Genomic DNA, 19,857 nt, shown 5'->3' on the forward strand with positions numbered 1-19,857 from the left:
CAGATGTAAACAGCATTTCAACTAAACTTAAATATGGAATATATATTTCATATTTGCAAAAGATTTGAAGTTACAAATATAAATTCGTCATTATCGTTATCTTTTTATAATTGTTATTAAGTGAGGAATATCCATATTTCAAATAGAAATCGAGGTTGATTAATTAAGTTTATGACAAGTAGAAACTGAATGTCAATGTCGATGAATGTTTTTATATTTATATTGTTTAATTTATACTGATTTGTTTGTACATCTTTTGATGTGTTTTTAAAGAGATGTGAAATAAAATTGAATTGAATTGCATTGAAGTATTGTTTGGTAGAAACTGTTTTAATTTTTTTTTTTTTTTTTTTTACACCTTTGAGATAAATACTTCATCTTACTACAATACTACGACTTTGAAATTAACCTTAACTCTCGGTCAGAAACTCCAATACGAACTGCTACGAGCGCCGTACGAACGATTTTCGGCCAACGGAAATTTGGGAAGACAGTGGAAAAACAGAGAGATTCATACTAACGCTTCGTTCGTACGAACCTTTGTGATCGTAGCTTTAAGAATGCATATTTGATTTCGAACCATAATATACTGCAAATCAGGCGCGTACGCAGGATTTTTTCAAGGGGGGGTTTTGACATTTATAAATCGGGCCGAAAATTTCGCCAGCCGCTGAATAAGCGGGGGGGGGGGGTAAGAGGTCACTTTTTTTTTGATCCCAAAAAATCACAACGACTCAGCGGGTCATTTTTTTTTTTTTTTTTTTTTTTAATAGACTTATTAAAAAAAAAAAAAAAAAAAAAATCCAAGGGGGGGGGGGGTTAACCCCCCAAACCCCCCCCCCCCTGTGTACGTGCCTGCTCATGACAAGACAATGCGTTTTCATCTGTGTGAGGTATGAATCGGTTTGACAAAGTACAGTTTCATGACCCAGGACAATTCACATACTCATATTATGTTTCATAAATTATTCAGACTTTCAGACTCGATGGTGTATCCACCATACGTTGGAAACAGTATGCCCCTCTCAATTGAAAGCCAAGGAAAACAATATATGATAAAGTAAAGGCATTGCTTAGGAAACACCCCAGCAGCTCCGATATTACCCCCTCCCCCTTCTTCCGCACTTAATGGTCCGGAAGGATCTCGTCGTCACCCTCCTCCCGTTTGTGTTATAAATGCCCGGATGCGCCACTATGACTTATAGAGTTGTGAACTGTTCATAGGAGGAGATGAAGGGGGAAATACAAATTAAACTACCTTTGGTCGCTGTACTATGTGTATTGGAAATTATATCGTAGAATAATAATAGACAGCGCGTTCTATATCCGAGTCACATATCTATTTTTCATGTCATTTCTTGTCTTACTTGTCTTAATATTAATATGTACAGAAATGACAAAATGATCAGAATAATCTTGGAAAATATATTTTAAAACCAAAAATATGATTCTAAAATGATTTTTTTTATTATAATTGTGCCAAGTCATTAAATAAAAATATGATTTAAAAGTTTTCATTTTAATAAATAAAAAATGGCAATAACGCAGTCGATTATAAATCACAGGTGAACAATATTCAACCTTGGATACACCTGGGAGTGTTTCACAAAACTTGTCATCGGTGACAAATGACAGTTGCTGTTATAAGCTACTGAAATCCTTGCTTCTGATTGGTTATCAGCAGATTTGTCACTGATATTTGTCATTTGTCATTGAAAACAGGCCTTGAGAAACGGGTCCGTGAAGTTTTGGTTTCAGCATGGGTGGGATCGTATTACCATTTAAATACCAAACGAGATAATTAGTTTAAATTTTTGGTGTATACTTCATTCAGACTGCAACTTTCACTTGAGGAAACCAAGTAAATAGTTTTGAAATGGGTTAGGTTGATAAGTGGTTACATCAGTAAACTACAATAGTAGGAGAAACTAAGACAATTCATGACAATAAGTAAAGGAAGGGGCGTGTAGACCCCGACTCTATAGTGACGAAATGCGTTTACATCTATACTAGGTGTAAGTGGCTCTAAAGGAAGAGGGGTGGGGGAGAGGGGCATTAAAACAGTAATTTATACGCCTTTTTAACACATTTGGCATTCGGTCGGCACACTTATGATTTCTGTCGAATTACAGGCACTCATATCTGGGGTGCACCCCCCCCCCCCCCTCGCATGAAAAAGCTGGTGATGCCAAGGGTATTCTCCGCTACCCCTCGCCCCACTTCTCCCTATTCGCTCTCTCTCTCTCTCTCTCTCTCTCTCTCTCTCTCTCTCTCTCCCATCTCCTTTTCTCTCCTCAGACATACAACCATATTTAATTACATACTTTTTGTGAATAATGGACTCGAATTTCAGCATTCTAATGATGTGAATAACCTAATATTTTTTAATATGCTAAACAATTATTATGTACAACATTCGTCATGAATCTGTATTTGCTAATAAGATAGTGGTACAAGCAAACTGATCATATCAGTCGTGTTAAACTAAATAGCTACAGTGATAGTCCAGAATCTGGCCGGTATGATATTCCCTACACTTGCTGCAAGTTGCCGAAGATGGCGATATCAGTGGACTCGTGCGCCCAGCCCTTTTTCGCTGGGTGGATCACGTCATCTTCTGTTTGCTGCAAGTAGGGGGAGATCGCGGTCTTAGAGATTACAAAATAAATCGGCCATAATCTGGACTTTTAAAGTGGTTTACAATTATTTTTAATCTAGATGCACTGTATATTTAAAACTGCATTATTACGTGCTTGTTTTAATGTATTCATGATGCTTACCATGGGTGTACATTAGCATTATCATTTAATGAATGACTATAATACTTAGGATAGCAACGAATACCGACATATATTAAAGCTTTGCGCGCTGCACTCATCAGAGAAAATCGCAAGAATGAACAAAAAGCCGAAGTCGGACCAATAACATTATTTTTGTTGAGTTCCCCGCGCTGTTCTAACAGCTTGGGAGTGAAAAAAATGACCCCCTTCCACAGAGATAATTTTGCTTTAATTTATTGAAAAACTTAAATTGTATTCACGGTCGTTCTCCTTTTTCTCTGTTCCCCGCAGGTTTTGTGGATTCTCATTAATGCTGCAGTGTTCTTCAGTGTTTACTATCACTACAAATACGAATCAAAGTATTATTACCTCAGGGAAATATTAGGGGTAAGTATTTTTTTCTCTCTTACAAAAAAAGAAATCATTTTGTGCTGCTCCTATTCTCCATTATGCCATGGTCACAACTCCCGCGTCTTTCTGCACGTATGTGTATACAGCTGTAGTCGAGTCTCCTCGTGAGCGCCCTGTTCACTTTCAACAAAATACTCCCCCTACCTACAAGAATCCTTGAGGTGAACTCAAAAACTCTGTGCAGGTGCCTTGAAACTGATGTGCGATGTGTTTTTACGGCTCCGTAAACCATCGCAAGAAGCTCTTGCGAGGCGTGCAAAGAAGTGCAACAGCTGCACAAAAGTAATGCGTTCATCAAAAAATGTAATCTTTCAAACGTGTTATTCAAACATTTTCAAACTCTCCGTTCAGACTTACACTAAATTTAAACATACATGTATCTCACATTCTATTTAAACGTTCGGGATCCTGTCATTGGTGCGGAGATTAATGGTAAGACTTTTTGTCAATTTATCGAAGAAATACTCATGTCCTCTCACGTCCTCAGTCCAGTGAATATAAGGTCTGCCATCACTGAGATACAACCTCGCCAAGAATGGCATTTCATCATCTGGGATGTCTTCGAGGAAGACCACGACAACGAATTCAGTCAGAGTGTCACTCACGTGATCCATGGCCGTACGGAACTTGAGTATGAACCAGCGATCACGCACAGCAGCACTGCTGAGCACTACGACGGTTTTGTAACTATGACTCACCACGTAGTCAACAGATTCTAAGTAATGCATACCCAACACAAGGTCTTCGTCACCAAAGACATTCCTCTGAAACTGCGGAAGCCGTTCTACGAGAGCTGGTTGGAGATGTTCGCGAATCCAATCTTCGTCATCATCGTAAAATATGACATTCAAGTCAAATTCATAATCATTATGATCCCGAGCGTCTCGCATCACCTTATAGCCAAGAACTGCCAGTTTGACAAGAAACAGTCTGTACCTCAGCGGCCAACGGTAGTGGTATACGAGTGCGACGATGCAAATCAGACAAATGGTGGCGAGGGTAGGCAAGCAGACGAGGACGATGTTGATGCTACAGAACTCTCCAGGATTAAAATCAATCAGATTCTTGCCCCGAAGTGGCTCTAGAGATGCCGATGAACAGGTCATTTTGTCGTCGTCGTCATCGTCATCGATGAGGCTCAGTGGTCCGCTTAGCCAACCAAGAAACCAGCTTAGATCACAGTTGCAATCGATAGGGTTCATTGAAAGGTCGATGAATAACAGAGAAGAATAGAGCGGTTTAAAAGTATTTTGCTCGAGACGTGTTAATCTGTTGTTTGATAGATCAAGAGTTTTTAACTTTCGAATACTCGAAAAGCTTGCTCCATCAAGGTCCGCCAAAAGGTTATCAGCAAGATCAATGCTTGTTACTTGATCTAATGGCTTAAACAAATCGAAAGGAAGCTGCTGAAGTTTGTTATCTCTTAGTATTAGAACCCGAAGTGATTTTAATGCAATGAATGCTTGTGGATGAAGGTTTGAAAAGAAGCATGTTTGTAGATTAAGATATTGTAAAGCGGAAAGCTGTTGCAGGACCCCGGGAGGCATATCCCATAGTATATCGACTTCATAGCTGTTTAGATGATTAAAGCTCAGATCCAAAGTCGTAAGGTTTAACAATCCGTCGAATAGAGAGACATTCACGTCTGGGTTCCACAGGTAATCAATCAGAAGCCCAATACTTCTCATCTCCAAATGTTCCAGGAGTTTTACATTTTCGAAGGACGTCATTGGGTCCAAATCAATAACGCTATCCTGATTAGAATTTATGAAAAGTGATGTTATGCTTGGGATCATCAACTGACATCGCCTGATATTGCATTGTGACAAATCAATGTATTGAATGCTTTTAAGTTCCAAAAAGATGTCGTGTCCAACTTTTTGAGCAATTCATTTAAGCTCAAATCTAAAAGCGTTAGATTATGCAACCCCCGAAATGTAGATTCTCTAATTGTAGTCAAGGCATTTCCGGATAAGTTTAACTCAATTAAGTCTATTGTCCATGAAATATTGTCCGTGTTTATATCTTTAATACGATTATAGTTTAAGTCTAACATTCTTAAATTGTGCATGGCCTCAAAGAAATTTGGTTCGATTGTAACTATATCGTTGTACTTGAGATGAAATTGCCTGAGACTTGTCAGACTCGAGAAGACGAAAGGGTAAGGAGCACTTAGGTGAGTCCAGCTGAGGTCGAGTAGTCTAAGAGAACAATCGCGCAGTGGATCAAATAGATTTTTCGGAACGACGCGCAAATCAGGGCCTTGCGTGAATGTAACATTCTCTATCACTGAACGGGAGATACCGATGAATATGTTTCTCAGTTCCTCGATTGTAAAAGCGTTTCGATCTAGTTTCAATGATCTGACATGGAGCGATGCAATTACGTTTGGATCCACCGATTCGATGGGGAATATTGTCAGTTTTAGAACCAGAGTATCAGAGTTGCACACGAAGTTAAAAGCATCTTTTGTGAGGCTTTCTATCATGCTATAAGCCAAGTCGACATTTCTTGCTGTGCCACATGATCGAGCTTATGTTTATGACGGTGAGAAAATTGTAACTAAGGTCCACAGTATCCAAATTTCGACTCCATTTTAGAATATCATTAGGGATCGATCTCAAGTATGATTGAGACACATCTAAGTGCGACAGCTTTCTTGCCCATCTGAGGAGGCCTCTACCTGGAAGCACAACTTGAGTATTATGTGAAAGGTCCAAGTGGGTTAAATCCTTGAGAGGATGCAACGCTGTTGATTCTATTACCCTAATGTCGTTGAAGGAAAGGTCCAGAATGGTGACAAGAGGATATCTTCTAAAGGAGGAGCTCAGGAGAGATGTGATGTTGTTACGCATAAGGTTCAAACCCTCGATGTCCTCTGGAAGATGTTGGGGCACATAATTGAACCCTTGGTCGGTACAGTTAACGTTCTTTAGTTCTAAGTCTGCTTCACATCCCTGAAGAGAAGTATCCAGATGTAAGTTCCTGGAGGAAACCAACGTCGCAACCCCGTGCAAGGTTTGGCTTAAACTGATCACCAAATGGAGAATAAGCAGTGGGTGTTTGAAAGCCATGATGACCGATTCCTGTCTGCAAGAAAGGAGAACCATACAAATATTTCGATTGAAGTACTATGCACGTTTGCTGTTACAGACGTATTGTCTGTAACTTGGATATAGAAAAGCAGTTTTAAGATGGTGTTTCCTTTTAATTTTTTCATTCTGAAGACGATTTGTTTTTGAACAAATTATTTCCTTTGTGTTTGCTTATACTGTACATGTACATTATTCAGCTGAATGTTTAACATCTTTGAATATCACAAAGAACACATAAAAACAAACTTTGTTGTTTAACAAAATTTAATATAAATGTAGGATAAAATGCATCTTTTTACCTTCGTTTTTCACAAGCCTCTAGGAATCGGGGCACCAAAGAAGATCTTTCGAGATGGTTAAAGCGAGGAAGGAGATTCCAGCCACATTCGTTCACGCTGAACAGTCACATCTAAATGAAAGGCCTCAATTTATTAAAAAATATTAGTCCACCTACTAATTTCTATAATTAATACTGCGTTGACAATGTGCAAGTGAAACTGTACTTCTAAGCAAAGGGCAAGATTGGTCGATGAATATGAAAGTGCATGGAGGTTCGGAGGAGGGCTAGACTTTAACTAATTTGCATGTTTTTGTATCCAATATCAGTGTATATTTGTCGTAAGCACATGCCGCTTCTTTAATTGCAGAAATTTATACCTGAAGTATGTGAAACTAAAACGATTTATCTGTGGTTTATACTACATCATCTACATGCATATCATTGTGTATTTTGTCGTATGTATTTTCTTTTGTATAGCACCTTGAGTAATTTGATAGATAAGTGCGCTTTATAAGTATTTATTAATACTATTGTTATCAAAATAATTTCATTTTGTTATAACTGTCAGCGCTTAATAGACACATTTTAGTTTACAAATGTTCTTAGCAGGAAACAAGGCTTTTTACTTTTGCTTTCGAATTTAACAACCGACATGCATCAAATAGCACTAGACCATCTTAAATACTTGTCTTTTATGATATTGCCATGCGTGTTGTCAAAAGATTTATGCAATATTTCATGTAAACATCTTTTAATTACGGGTAAGAGGACACATTTTTTTTTTTTTTTTGGTCCCAAAAAAATCGCAACGACTCAGCCGACCGCTGAATAAGCGGGGGGGGGGGGGGGGGGGGGGGGGGGGGGGGGGGGGGGGGGGGGGGGGGAGGGGGGGGGGGTAAGAGGACACTTTTTTTTTTTTTTTTGGTCTCGAAATTTGGAAATTTGACATTTTGCTCCGTTGGGGGGGGGGGGGTAAGGTCACCTTTTTTAGGTCGGCCATGGGAATATTTTTTTTTATTAAAAAAAAAAAAAAATCCAAAAGGGGGGGGGGGTTTAGGAGGTGTTTTGGGGGTTTACATACAACAAATTACCAAAGGGAGGGGGGGGGTTAACCCCCCAACCCCCCCCCCCCTCCTGCGTACGCGCGTGCTGCAAATTATATGCCTTTTCACAATGCTACTCGATAATGTAATTCAACACAGTCACACACAATATGCGAAGATCTATCATAGAAGCATAATTGAACAAAACTGAGAGAAAGAGAAAGTGACAGGGAGAGAAATTTTAAAGAGAGAGAAAGAAAAGAGAGAGAGAGGGAAAGAGAGGACGGCAAGAGAAGAATGGAAAAGTGGAACTGGAAGACATGGAGAAGAAGAATGATGATGAAAGTAAGACAACGAAGGAAAAGCAATTGGATGTAGTAAGAAAGGAAATTATTTTTATATTGGACATTTCAGAGTCAATATAAAAGTTTCCTTTACACAGAAAAATAACAATTTGCCAAATATACATGACTAAGATACACTGTAGGATGTATGCACAAAAATTTTAAATCTAAAAAAAGATAACATATAATGGGACTGTGCATAACTAAGAGAGTAATAATAATAATAATAATACTAAAAGAGAACATTTCTAATGCGCCATGTTTGTCAAAAATGACACTCCTGGCGCAGTTGTGAGGAAATTGTATAATTGCACCAGTAACTAGTCAATTAAAGCACAGGTTTATCCATATTAATTCATTAGAATTGGATCACTTGAGCTAATCTTTATATATTTATAAATAAAGTACTGTAGAACCATTGAAGCAAGAACAGGCATACAGTTTGAATAAGAGTTGTGGAATCAAACATGAATCAAAATAATGTATGCAGTGTGTGTCTGCACAGTCTGGCGATCACACATGGCGATCTGTCGTGCGTATCTGGACACCTACCCCCCGGACAACCACCCCGGATAACCAGCCCAAGGATAACCACCCTCTAGGAAAACTACCCCCTAGAGCAACTACCTTCTAGGACGACTACTTCTAGGACAACTACTCCCCGGACAACTACCACCAGACATCTCCCCCAGACAACTACCCCGTAGGATAACTAACCCCGGACAAATACCCTTGGATAAATACCCCCAGATAACTACCCCCTAGAATAGTTGTCCCAGAGGATGGTTGTCCAGGGGTAGGTGTCCTAGAACCCTGCCGTGAACACGCTCTAGTCATCCACATCCTCCTCATCGTTATCACTCTCGAAGCTGTCATCCTCGTACGTCATAGCCGCTTCTTGATCTTCGTGTTTATATAGGGGTGAGAGGTTACTGATTTAAAGGTGGAAGGTTCGTTCTCATCTTCCATTATCCCGCTACCACTGTCCTCATTCTTTATAATCCCATCTTCATCAGTCACCCAAGGTTCCTTTCCAGAGGAGCTACCTACCCTACTACCAACGACATTCAAAAGCATCTTCATGGAGGCTTTCCTCTATATCAGTAAAGTCATCTGCAGTTGCCATGGTAATATTGTGTTGATGTGAGGAGGTTTCGATCAGGATCCGAGAGTTTCTCAAGTACTGAAGTGATGTTGCACTTCTTCTGCCCCTCCCTTATATCTCTATTCTACAAAATAATAATAAAATGTGAAATCACTTAAAGTTTTGTCATAAAATTAAGCATTCCAGTAAATGCTTGTAAATAGATACGACCTGTGCAATACAAATCAAACATGCAACATTCATAATGATGAACGAATGCATTTATTAGTGCTGGTTACAGTACTTAAAAAAGAAATAAAAGCGAATGCTTCTATCATAGGTATTTACATTAAAGACGTTTGTTTATACCTAGATTTTGTATTTATTTATTTATTTATTTATTTATTTCATTTCCAGGCAAGATGATAACATACAAAATATCACAAGGTTAACAAATGATAGAACATACTGTAAACATAATGATATTTAGCACCAGCCAATGCCTGAGGATCACCTAAAAGAATTAAAAAAATTCTGTCGAGAGGCTCTCCACATTGGCTGGTGCATACATAAAACAAAATATAAAGATAAGGTCAACATAATTTATAAATGAATGTGTAACTAAAACTAACGGTAATATACATGTAGATCAAATACTATTAGGATTATTTTAAAGAAGGATTCGAAAAAGAGCTGTTCAAACTATGCATGTATGATAAATGCAGAAAATTGTCTGTTTATACAGTCATGTGGATACGGTAATATTGGAAATTAGCAAAACTGTATAACATTATGAATTTGAGTTGATTTGATTTGAAGTTATCCAAATTATGTAAAAAGTATTCCATGAACTGACGTGACTAGATAAAGATAGAAAGAAAGAATAGAGAGAAAAATTGGAAATATGTAATTGTGTTTGAGTGAGAAGTCAAATACACATTATAGACAAAGACAGACAAATAGAGACAGAGAGGGGAGAAAGAGAGAAGCAGAGAGACAGAAAGAGGGGGAACACGGAAAAGAGGTGAGAGGACTTCCTCCACCTCCGTCCAATTAATTGAAACCTTTTTATTCACATTTCTTCCACCGGAACAAAAAGAAGTGCCAGACACTGATACCATCGCCCCCCCCCCCCCCCACCTTGCTTAGCCCACGCTACGTCATTGCAACTCATGTCATCTAAAAAGTTTGTGGTGGGACGACATAATCAAAGAATAAAACAAACGCAGACGTTTGCTCATAAATAAGAACACCGCTCCAATATAAATGAAATAAAATCCATTAGACAATACAGACAAACTAAACACGAACAGATGGACAATGATCGGAGACGCCGTTTTCTAATCAACAGTTAGAAGGAATGGTAATGTGTCGCCTTCTAAGAGAAGTAGACAGAAACATGTGAGGATTGATAAACATTGCGCCTTGAAATCTAACACTTCGCACACTGTGAATGATATACCTTTTAGGATCTACCTTAAAAATTCAGACTTGGGAAATGTATAAAAAGAGGGCTGGTAGAACCACGAAAGCCATAGTCAGTGTCCTTCCAGATACTGATCACAAGCAACCAAAGACCACTCCAAGCTGATATCATCAATATCATCATGGCAGGCCGAATCATTCTCAGCGGACTCTTGGTCATCCTGGTACTTGCTGCTGTTTGTGCCGCACGGCCTCGTAAGTATAAACATATTAGGATCATCGATACGGGAAACTTTCTAAGCTTTTCATGTGCTAAATCTTAAAGGGTATTTGTTGAAGATATCAATGGCATTAAAAACTGAGCAGTCATGTGAGGCGAATAAAGAAATTGTACGTTAACAACATTTCATATAAGACTGTGCAGAAATATGTTTTTAGTTGGTCCGTATTTTTCTCTTAAATTCGTACAGCAAACGGCGATCGGCCACAGAGACCAAGACCAAGACCAGGCAACAGTACTGGTCCACCTCCTCCATCTCCAAGCAACGGGTCTGCCCCTCCTCCACCGAACAACGGTTCTGACCCTGCTCTTCAACAAAACAAACGTTCTGCCTCTCCTCCTCCACCACGCGACGGTTCTTCCCCTCCTCCTCCTCCACCACGTGACGGTTCTTCCCCTCCTCCTCCTCCTCCTCCTCCTCCACCTAGCAAACGTGCTGCCTCTCCTCCACCACCAGGCGACGGTGCTTCCCCTCCAGCTCCTCCACCACGCGACGGTTCTTCCCCTCCTCCTCCTTCACCACGTGACGGTTCTTCCCCTCCTCCTCCTCCTCCTCCTCCACCAAGCAAACGTGCTGCCTCTCCTCCACCACCAGGCGACGGTTCTTCCCCTCCACCTCCTCCTCCTCCTCCTCCACCACGCGACGGTTCTTCCCCTCCACCTCCTCCACCACGCGACGGTTCTTCCCCTCCTCCTCCTCCACCACGCGACGGTTCTTCCCCTCCTCCTCCTCCACCAAGCAAACGTGCTGCCTCTCCTCCACCACCAGGTGACGGTTCTTCCCCTCCACCTCCTCCACCACGTGACGGTTCTTCCCCTCCACCTCCTCCACCACGCGACGATTCTTCCCCTCCTCCTCCTCCACCACGCGACGGTTCTTCCCCTCCACCTCCTCCACCACGCGACGGTTCTTCCCCTCCTCCTCCTCCACCACGCGACGGTTCTTCCCCTCCTCCTCCTCCACCAAGCAAACGTGCTGCCTCTCCTCCTCCACCAGGCGACGGTTCTTCCCCTCCACCTCCTCCACCACGTGACGGTTCTTCCCCTCCTCCTCCTCCACCACGCGACGGTTCTTCCCCTCCACCTCCTCCACCACGTGACGGTTCTTCCCCTCCTCCTCCTCCACCAAGCAAACGTGCTGCCTCTCCTCCTCCACCACGTGACGGTGCTTCCCCTCCACCTCCTCCACCACGCGACGGTTCTTCCCCTCCACCTCCTCCACCACGCGACGGTTCTTCCCCTCCTCCTCCTCCACCACGTGACGGTTCTGCCGCTCCACCGCCTCCTAGTGGACCCCCTTCAACATGTAAGTAGAGTATTCATTTCTTTTATATATTTGGTTATACAGCAAGGTTACCCCCATTCATGTAGGATCGTTGAAGACAAATCATATCCTTTTCTGGAAAAACCTTAATGTTAAATGAAAATCTGTTCAATACATATTGCCCTGATATTGCCGTCTGTTTTAAGTTGTTTTAACTAGTCGTAAAACCAAAGTTTATCAAAATGGGAAAAATGTTCCTGTTTTCATGTCAAATGCATGAAGATATTATTCAGATGTGATATCATATTAAGAGTGCGATAGGCGAATAAGCAGCATGAGAAATCATTTCATGAGTATGTCTAAAGCTAGACGAGTCGTCACAGACACTAGAAAAGAAACCATAATTTAACCATATCCTTCATTTCGTCCTTTTAGAGAGGCCTTCTCCTCCGAACCCAAACCAAGTGTAGACGAACGAAAAGCTGATTCCACGCAGGACTAGAAGACTGCTGTTTATCAAATGACAACGAATTTAGTCTTTTACCATTAACGACAACGAATGGCAACCAATTTAAAATATGAGTTTCCTTATGATGATCTAGGCCTTTCGTGTAGTTTTGTTTTTCTTCTATACGATCATGAAATGATAAGAGATGAAAGATTGGGTAAAACTAAACGGATTTAATGAAAATCAAGTGCAAAGTTACATCACTTATTTCATAATTCTTTGATCGGGTGATAGAGTAACCGGCTACGCACATTCACTTTGATGCAGAAATGAAAAAGAAAGTAGCCTACTTACAGGATTTTATTTAAGCCGTTGACTTCTGAACTTTTTTGATCCTCAAGAACTAACTGTCACTGGTCATCAATGGTTTGATACTCGTTTTGAATTGTGTTATGTAGTTTATTGCTTTATACTGCAACGAAAACTCATTTGCGAATTCATTTTACCAGGTGACATCATCTTTTCTTTTAGAAAGGGGCTAGGATAAAATTGCTAGTAGAGGTGATTAATATGTATGATCATGATAATATATATTTGCAAAACAAAAAAAACTCAAGTGGCTCATTTGTCTTTCTTTCTTACATGTCACGTTAATATGTATTATAAGTTAAACATTCTTCATGCTCTTCTCGGGAGGATATGAAATTGGTTCGTGTGGGTATAGGCCTACATAGGAGGGTGGGGTCGTGTGTGGATGTGGGTGTGTTATATCATACACTCGCACACATCTACCTCCCTGATCTAAGTAAAATTGTAATGGTGTACATACGGGTTGTATAAGGATGTATACAGAGAGAGTGCAGAGTGCTTATAATTGATTACCATTACCTTTCATGTCTGTACCTTTCCTATCGCACTTCGTATAAATGTATCATGTATGTATTTCATCTTTTGCACAAGCTGCGCCTTGAGCATTTGACTGTCAAGTGGATTTGGCGCCTTATAAATCACATGTATTATTATTATTATTATTAGAGAGAACGAGCGAGAGAGAGAGAGAGAGAGGGAGGGAGAGAGAGAGAGAGAGAGAGAGAGCGAGAGGAGGTTGAGAGATAGAGAAAGTAAAAGTTCTTTTTAAAAATCATAAAAGGGAGAGAAAGGAAAAGCGAGAGAGGAGGAAATTGAAAGGGAGAAGAGAAAATGACGAGAAAATAAACTCACGGACTGCTTGCCACACCCGCTGGTAAAGTCAAAATGATTTTCAGAGTAAAACCAGCAAAGAGATTCGATCATACACATTATCCCTCCCCCCCCCCCCGCCCTCTATAGGTGAACTCACCCTACTACGCATCTCTTATTTCCGCTTTCATACAACATTTTCTTTAACATAGTGTTTGTATGAAGTATGTCTTTTATGAAGTACATGTTCTACATTTCCTTCATATACTTTTCTTTTTGCTCCCTTTTGTACACATTTTTTAAAAACTTTTTTTGTTTAAACTTACAGAAAACTTGAGGGGTTTTAATTACCCCCCCCCCCCCCTTGGGTACGCGCCCGGGGAGGACACACACTTTTAGTATGCTACAGTTAGATAATCAGCAGTTGCTGTAGTGACATTTAAAGAGTGGAAAACAACTTAAAGCCATTTCAAACTCATGCGGAGAAATTGAAATTAGAGTAATAAATCGGAGATGCATAAAGTTAAAATATTGATGATTTGGGCGCAAACGCAATTGGGTGCCATTGCTGTCGAAGGCAACTGTCGGGGCCGGGCCGCTAAATATTGTTCAGCGGAACCTGACTTGATACCTCTTCGCTTGTCTCTTTCAGTCTCTCTGACTGTCACTCGATCCCTTACCCCCACCCCCACCCCCGTATCTCTATTTTTCACAGTTTCACACCAATCTTTACCACTGGTGCTATCTCATTTATACTATTTCCTCGAAACTTCTGCCTATAATTATGAGCATTCGGACTGAAAAACTTTATTTTTGATGGAGAAAACGGGGAGAAAACAGTATTGTTGTCCTTCGTATAATATTGATTGATTGATGATATATTTTATTTCAACTTCAGTAAAAAAATCAATAAACATTTACAATATACATATAAAATCAATTTAAAGGCCCACTGCATTACTCGTAGCTACTTGCGCCCTCTTACAACAAACAATGCCTAATCGGTGACCATTGGTCCCCCATGATCCTCTTTTTCTTATGTTAACTGAGAGCTGAGTTGATGAGATAACCACCTGCCCAGTGACCTTGCAGGGCGCTCTAATCCCTCCTGTAAACTATGGTAGATAAGCTTTAAATATGTGAAACCAAGTAATAACATTTAAAATAAGACCAATTTCATGATAAGTGAAAAATTATAAAGGCAAAAAACTGCCGATTGGAAAGACCGCGACCGTCTGTACTGCTCATTACGCATGCAAGACACTCTTGCTGAATAGAATAGAGGGTTTTCGCACCGGCTAGCCGCGGCTGCGGTCGGTCGCGGTCTGACTGTATTGCCTACATGTATGTAGTTCGCTTTAAAAAATGCTGATTTACTGAAATTACTCTCAGAGATGCATGATTATTATTATTTCTATAGTCAGATGTTGTCAATATTTCCCGTGAAATCTTTCTTTAAGTATATACGAAACTTCATTTCATTTAAATTGACTTTTACGTGAACAAACAGCTGGCATCCATTATGTTTCTGTTACCAAGGATTCCAGTATCCTTTTTTTTTTTTTTTTTTTTTTTATAATAGTTATTTATTATAAGTTTATCGTTCTGGTTAGTGAACAGAGACAGATTGTTACAAGATACAACTTCAATAGATTGTTATTGATTGTTATACATGTACTTATTTTAATCTTACAGTTACAGGTACAGCTTAGAGTTAGTTTATTATGTTTGTTTTTTTATTAACCTTGCAGGTTACACATGTTACTTTTAGAGTTTAGATTGTTTGTACGTACTGTAGACCTAGTAGTTTAGTATACTCTTTGTATAGATTTGTTGTTATTATACTCATCATGTTTATACTCCCTATATATCTATGTAACATATGTTTTATGGACCTCTGCCTTGTGTAGTTGAGTCTGAAATAAAGTTCTGAATACACCAGTTTACAGTTGTATCAGTGCGCATGCGCAGACAGTCGACCTCGGGTCATTGGCCCCGGAAGCGGGGTCATTGGCCCCGGAAGCGGGGCCAATAACCTTTGACCAGTGGTATTTATGCGTAATTTAAGATTGCGCCCATGCAAATGATGATGTGCGCGCACAACGCAGCGCGTAGGGCAGTGATATCATCAAAATTTGCATGGGCGCAATCTTAATTTACGCATAAATACATGACCTCTATGCATAGAGATATATACTTAATAAGGCTAGAGTGCGGACTCGTCATACGCGCCCGTTCAAAGCTCTGTGCGCGCATGGAGCGCGGTCCGCCATTACTAAGGAGGGCACAACTTCGAGAAATACCCGGATGTTCCCTTCGAAACTGTGCTACTGATATGCAATGTGAAGCTTCATTTTTCGGGTTGATTTATCGGTTTTCGAGTATGAAACGTTATAATTGTGGTATTTTGCATAATGCATGAACCCTACTCATGCCTCAGTCATGGTATCTGGTGTAGGTCAAGATTAATTACGGGTGTTATGGTGAGGTAAAAGGGACACAAAAAGCTATTTATATTTCAGTATATCTTCAATTTTTCTTCCTCTTTGTCAATATAAAACTGTGATATTATGACATGAAATATTACTTGGCTTTCAACCAATCAGAATCAAGCATTTGGGACTTGTATTTGATATTTATGTCATGATATTAACCAAAGTTTTATGCTACAGGGCCAATGCCAGGGGTCAATGTCTTTCTAATTCAGTTATTATGAGAGCCAGGGTTTATTGATTTAAAATGCTTTAAAGGTAATATATTCATTTTATGTTTATGGCTATTATAAACAGATTGATACTTATAGATTTGAGATATAGATGGGTATGTAGATAGCTAGACACATAAATAGATGGATAGATAGATATAATATAGAAGGATAGGTAGATAATGGAAATGCAGATATAGGACGATACTGAAGATAGGAAGAGGGGGAAGGAAAGAATTATACACATTTATTTTTTTTTAAATTGTTATTTACTCATCCAATCATTCATCCATCCATCCAAACAAACATTCTTTTTTCTTCTTCTCTCAATCATTTTATATCAAATTCACACCTTATGTCTTTCACCTAATCTCTATAAAATCTCTATATGTCTGAAAGAATAATTCAATTTTTTACAGTTCACTATAAATATATATGAATATTCTTTAAAACAGCTGATCATTGATGTAATAATTATTTATTCACATCACTCATTCTCCATAAATAATATTCTCCTTGATACAGTGAATTTCTTATTTTCTTCATCAACCAGTTTTAGAGAATAAACTTATAATTCAATTTGAAGGAAAAAAAATGAATAAATGAACCTTTTATTACCACACGGCACACGTGTGTTGATATTCTACAGCATAGGCATTTAAGTTTTGACATTTTTTTGGACATATATACTGCAATAATACAACACAATTGAAAGGACAGACATTGCAAAAACAACACCTCAGATTTTAGCCCCAAATTTACTGTCACGGATCATAGGCAACACAACCACGACAAACTGATTCGCCACCAAAGACAAGCATTACACATCCCAAAACCGCCACAATAACTCCCAAAACATAAATGTCAGGAGGCCAATGTCTATGTGTCAAGATGTCAGCGATAACGAACACTTTATTAACTAGTCTTGGCTCCAAGCGCACGCAGGCGCGTTACATTTACTAATAATACAAAGACATTTCATCAAGTAATAAATGCAAACCAGAAAAAGTAATTGAGCATATATATTCCAAGTCACCTGTATTGCTATGAAGAACTATAATTGAAGAGACTTACATCTCAGGATACTGCACTACACTATTCAGTGAAACCTCATAGTAACATGGTCTTTTGACATCATTATTTATCAGGTATAATAATAAATTTGAAACTGATTACCCTCAAATGTACACAGTAGATACAACAAGCCAAAGAGTGCACAATCTTATGGGTTTACATCTAGTGACATCTAGTGACATTATTCCATATAATTGTTCTGTTATCAAATCTCTTCAAAAGCAGTTTTCCATTTTGGAACAAAATTCAAACCTATGTACAAAACGATCTATGGGTGTGTATATGGTGTGCAACTGTGCATTACACAAGCTTTTCAATTGCAACACATCTGTGAATTCTTCTCGTTTATTGAAAATGGGCTCACTTGATGTGAATTTCTTGCTTTTCATCTTTAATGATGTAAATCACTTGGTTGAGAGCAATCCAGACAATGTTATAAAAAAAGGTCTACATGTTTATCTCAGGTTATCCATACTGTACCTGCAGAATCAAAGCACATGTAGAGTGCAAATAATTTGCAAAAATTATAGCAACTGAATCAGATACAGCAGGTACAATTATGAAGCTTATAGAGTAAATATTCAAATACAGTGTACCTCACAACAACTCAAAATTCAAGTACATTTTGTTTAACCCCTAATTTAATCAACTCTTCTAAGTTCCACTTTAGTTTGCCTTCGTGTAAAGTTAACAAACAGAAAATTATGGTTAGGTTGTGCAACTGTCACAATGTGTCCCAAGAATTTTATTTCATTACACAGAACAAAAGTCTCAGATTGTTCTGTTTTTTTAAAAGATTATTGAAAGCTCTCTCCAGTTTTAAACGGCTTCACAGTCAATCATCCAGTGGATAAGCTATGCAGACAAGAGGCAAAATATAAAAGACTGATCTGTCTTTGTAGTTTGTACGAATGGAGTTCTATGTTTTGTTTTTTTTCCTGAAAATGCGTTCTCTCCAAAGTTGTGTTGAAGTAGGTCAAGCTGATCCTGGCTAATGAGCTTGCTTTCGTGGACTTCCTGCAAGAGAGTCCTGGTTTTTCCATCTCTCCTGTTTACCTTGTTTCACCACTTGAAGCTGTTTCTTGGCATCCTGCACTTGCTGTCTGGTTATATTCAGTTTCTAATCAACTCAGACAGAAAAAGAATAGTCATGTTCTTTTGTAATGTCATAGGGTTTCTTTGGAGGCACGGGAACACTTTCGGATGTTGTACATGGTTTTGCTGGGAGTCTTGAGCCATGGGTCTGTTTATAGGGAGGATGTCCAGGAAAGACAGTAGGCACAGCTCTAGGAATGAGATGTGGTGTGTAACATCCTTTCCTCTCTTGAGTGTATTCCTGCATTACAATAAAAGCAAATGGAAACAATAATGAGTTTTTTCTCATAACATGACAATTGTTCTACTATTCATGCTATTTCATGTGATTTTTAAGACTGAAACTGAAAGCAGCTTCCAGCCAAATAAATAAAATAATAATAATGTCAGCAAGTCATAAGCAAATTTGATAGAAATAGTGTAGTGTGCGGTGGGATTTTTAGGCTTGCCTAGCCTAGTTGGATAACTCCTGTGATGTGAAATATGGCAGGCTAGCCTGGCTTAGACCAAAAGCTTCAGTCTCTCTATATCGTCGGTTGTTCTACTGAGACTGCGTCTGGCTCCACTAGACCTCTGATTATATTATGGGGAATGTCAACAAATGTCAGTTTTATTAAAGAAATGACCCATATCAGACGGTTATTTCTGTCTAACCTGGCTTTGCTGTTCAGGCTTTAGAAATTAGAGACTAGAGTTTAGATCTAGAGTCTAGAGTCTAGATCTATCATCTAGCTCTAGTCTAGTCTAGTTAAAATATAAAGAAGCTGACATTTGATTTTTAATTTATCTTGAAATTAGATAAGATCAAATTAATTATATCATTTTATTCTAGACTTTTCTTTAATAGAATCAAGCTCATGGAGTTATATTTCCGAGTTGGACTCTCTGACTCTTGGAGTTGCGAGCGACTCCAGCGCAGCAGAATTTTCCCATCACCATCCCCAGAACCTTAACCCATGCCTGCCCCAGCCCGGCGGGCGTGGACTGGCGCGCTCCGCTGCAGCAGGAGCTGCCGTGGCTTGTCATGAGACAACCCGGGTACAGACTACAGTCACTGCATTATCTGCATAAACTACATTTTTAGCTCTAAAATCTCCTTATTAATCAACATAACATTAAGAAGAACTTACTTGTGAAATATTATGCAGTTCCCTTTCTTTCTTCGGTTCGAACATCCAAATGCAACGCACGAACCTGGCTTCTTCAATTTTTCCACGTATGTTGTGCACAGTATCTTGTTGGGTCGTCCGTTTTTCTGCCCTCCTTAGTAATGGCGGCTACCGCTCCAGCTCGGAGCAGCAATTTGAGCGAGTACGCCCTCTAGTGTTTAGTAGTATATATCTCTATGCCT

The 19,857-nt window shown here is 39.3% G+C and overlaps 1 protein-coding gene and 1 long non-coding RNA gene across 2 annotated transcripts; both read right to left on the minus strand.

Moving 5' to 3' along the window:
* Positions 1-3,306: 3,306 nt before the first annotated feature.
* Positions 3,307-4,491, minus strand: LOC105436867 (toll-like receptor 4). Its single transcript, XM_011662887.2, has one exon. It carries the CDS (start codon positions 4,391-4,393, stop codon positions 3,584-3,586), a length of 810 nt encoding a protein of 269 aa, XP_011661189.2. The 5' UTR covers positions 4,394-4,491; the 3' UTR covers positions 3,307-3,583.
* A 12,531-nt stretch (positions 4,492-17,022) lies between these two features.
* Positions 17,023-19,778, minus strand: LOC115925950. Its single transcript, XR_004064881.1, has 2 exons — positions 19,637-19,778; positions 17,023-18,747 (listed from the first exon to the last, which is right to left on the minus strand). It is a non-coding gene; the product is annotated as an uncharacterized LOC115925950 (long non-coding RNA).
* Between the last annotated feature and the right edge of the window lie 79 nt (positions 19,779-19,857).

This window comes from Strongylocentrotus purpuratus, unplaced genomic scaffold, assembly GCF_000002235.5.
Source record: "Strongylocentrotus purpuratus isolate Spur 01 unplaced genomic scaffold, Spur_5.0 spur5_scaffold_19, whole genome shotgun sequence".
Lineage (NCBI taxonomy): Eukaryota > Metazoa > Echinodermata > Echinoidea > Camarodonta > Strongylocentrotidae > Strongylocentrotus > Strongylocentrotus purpuratus.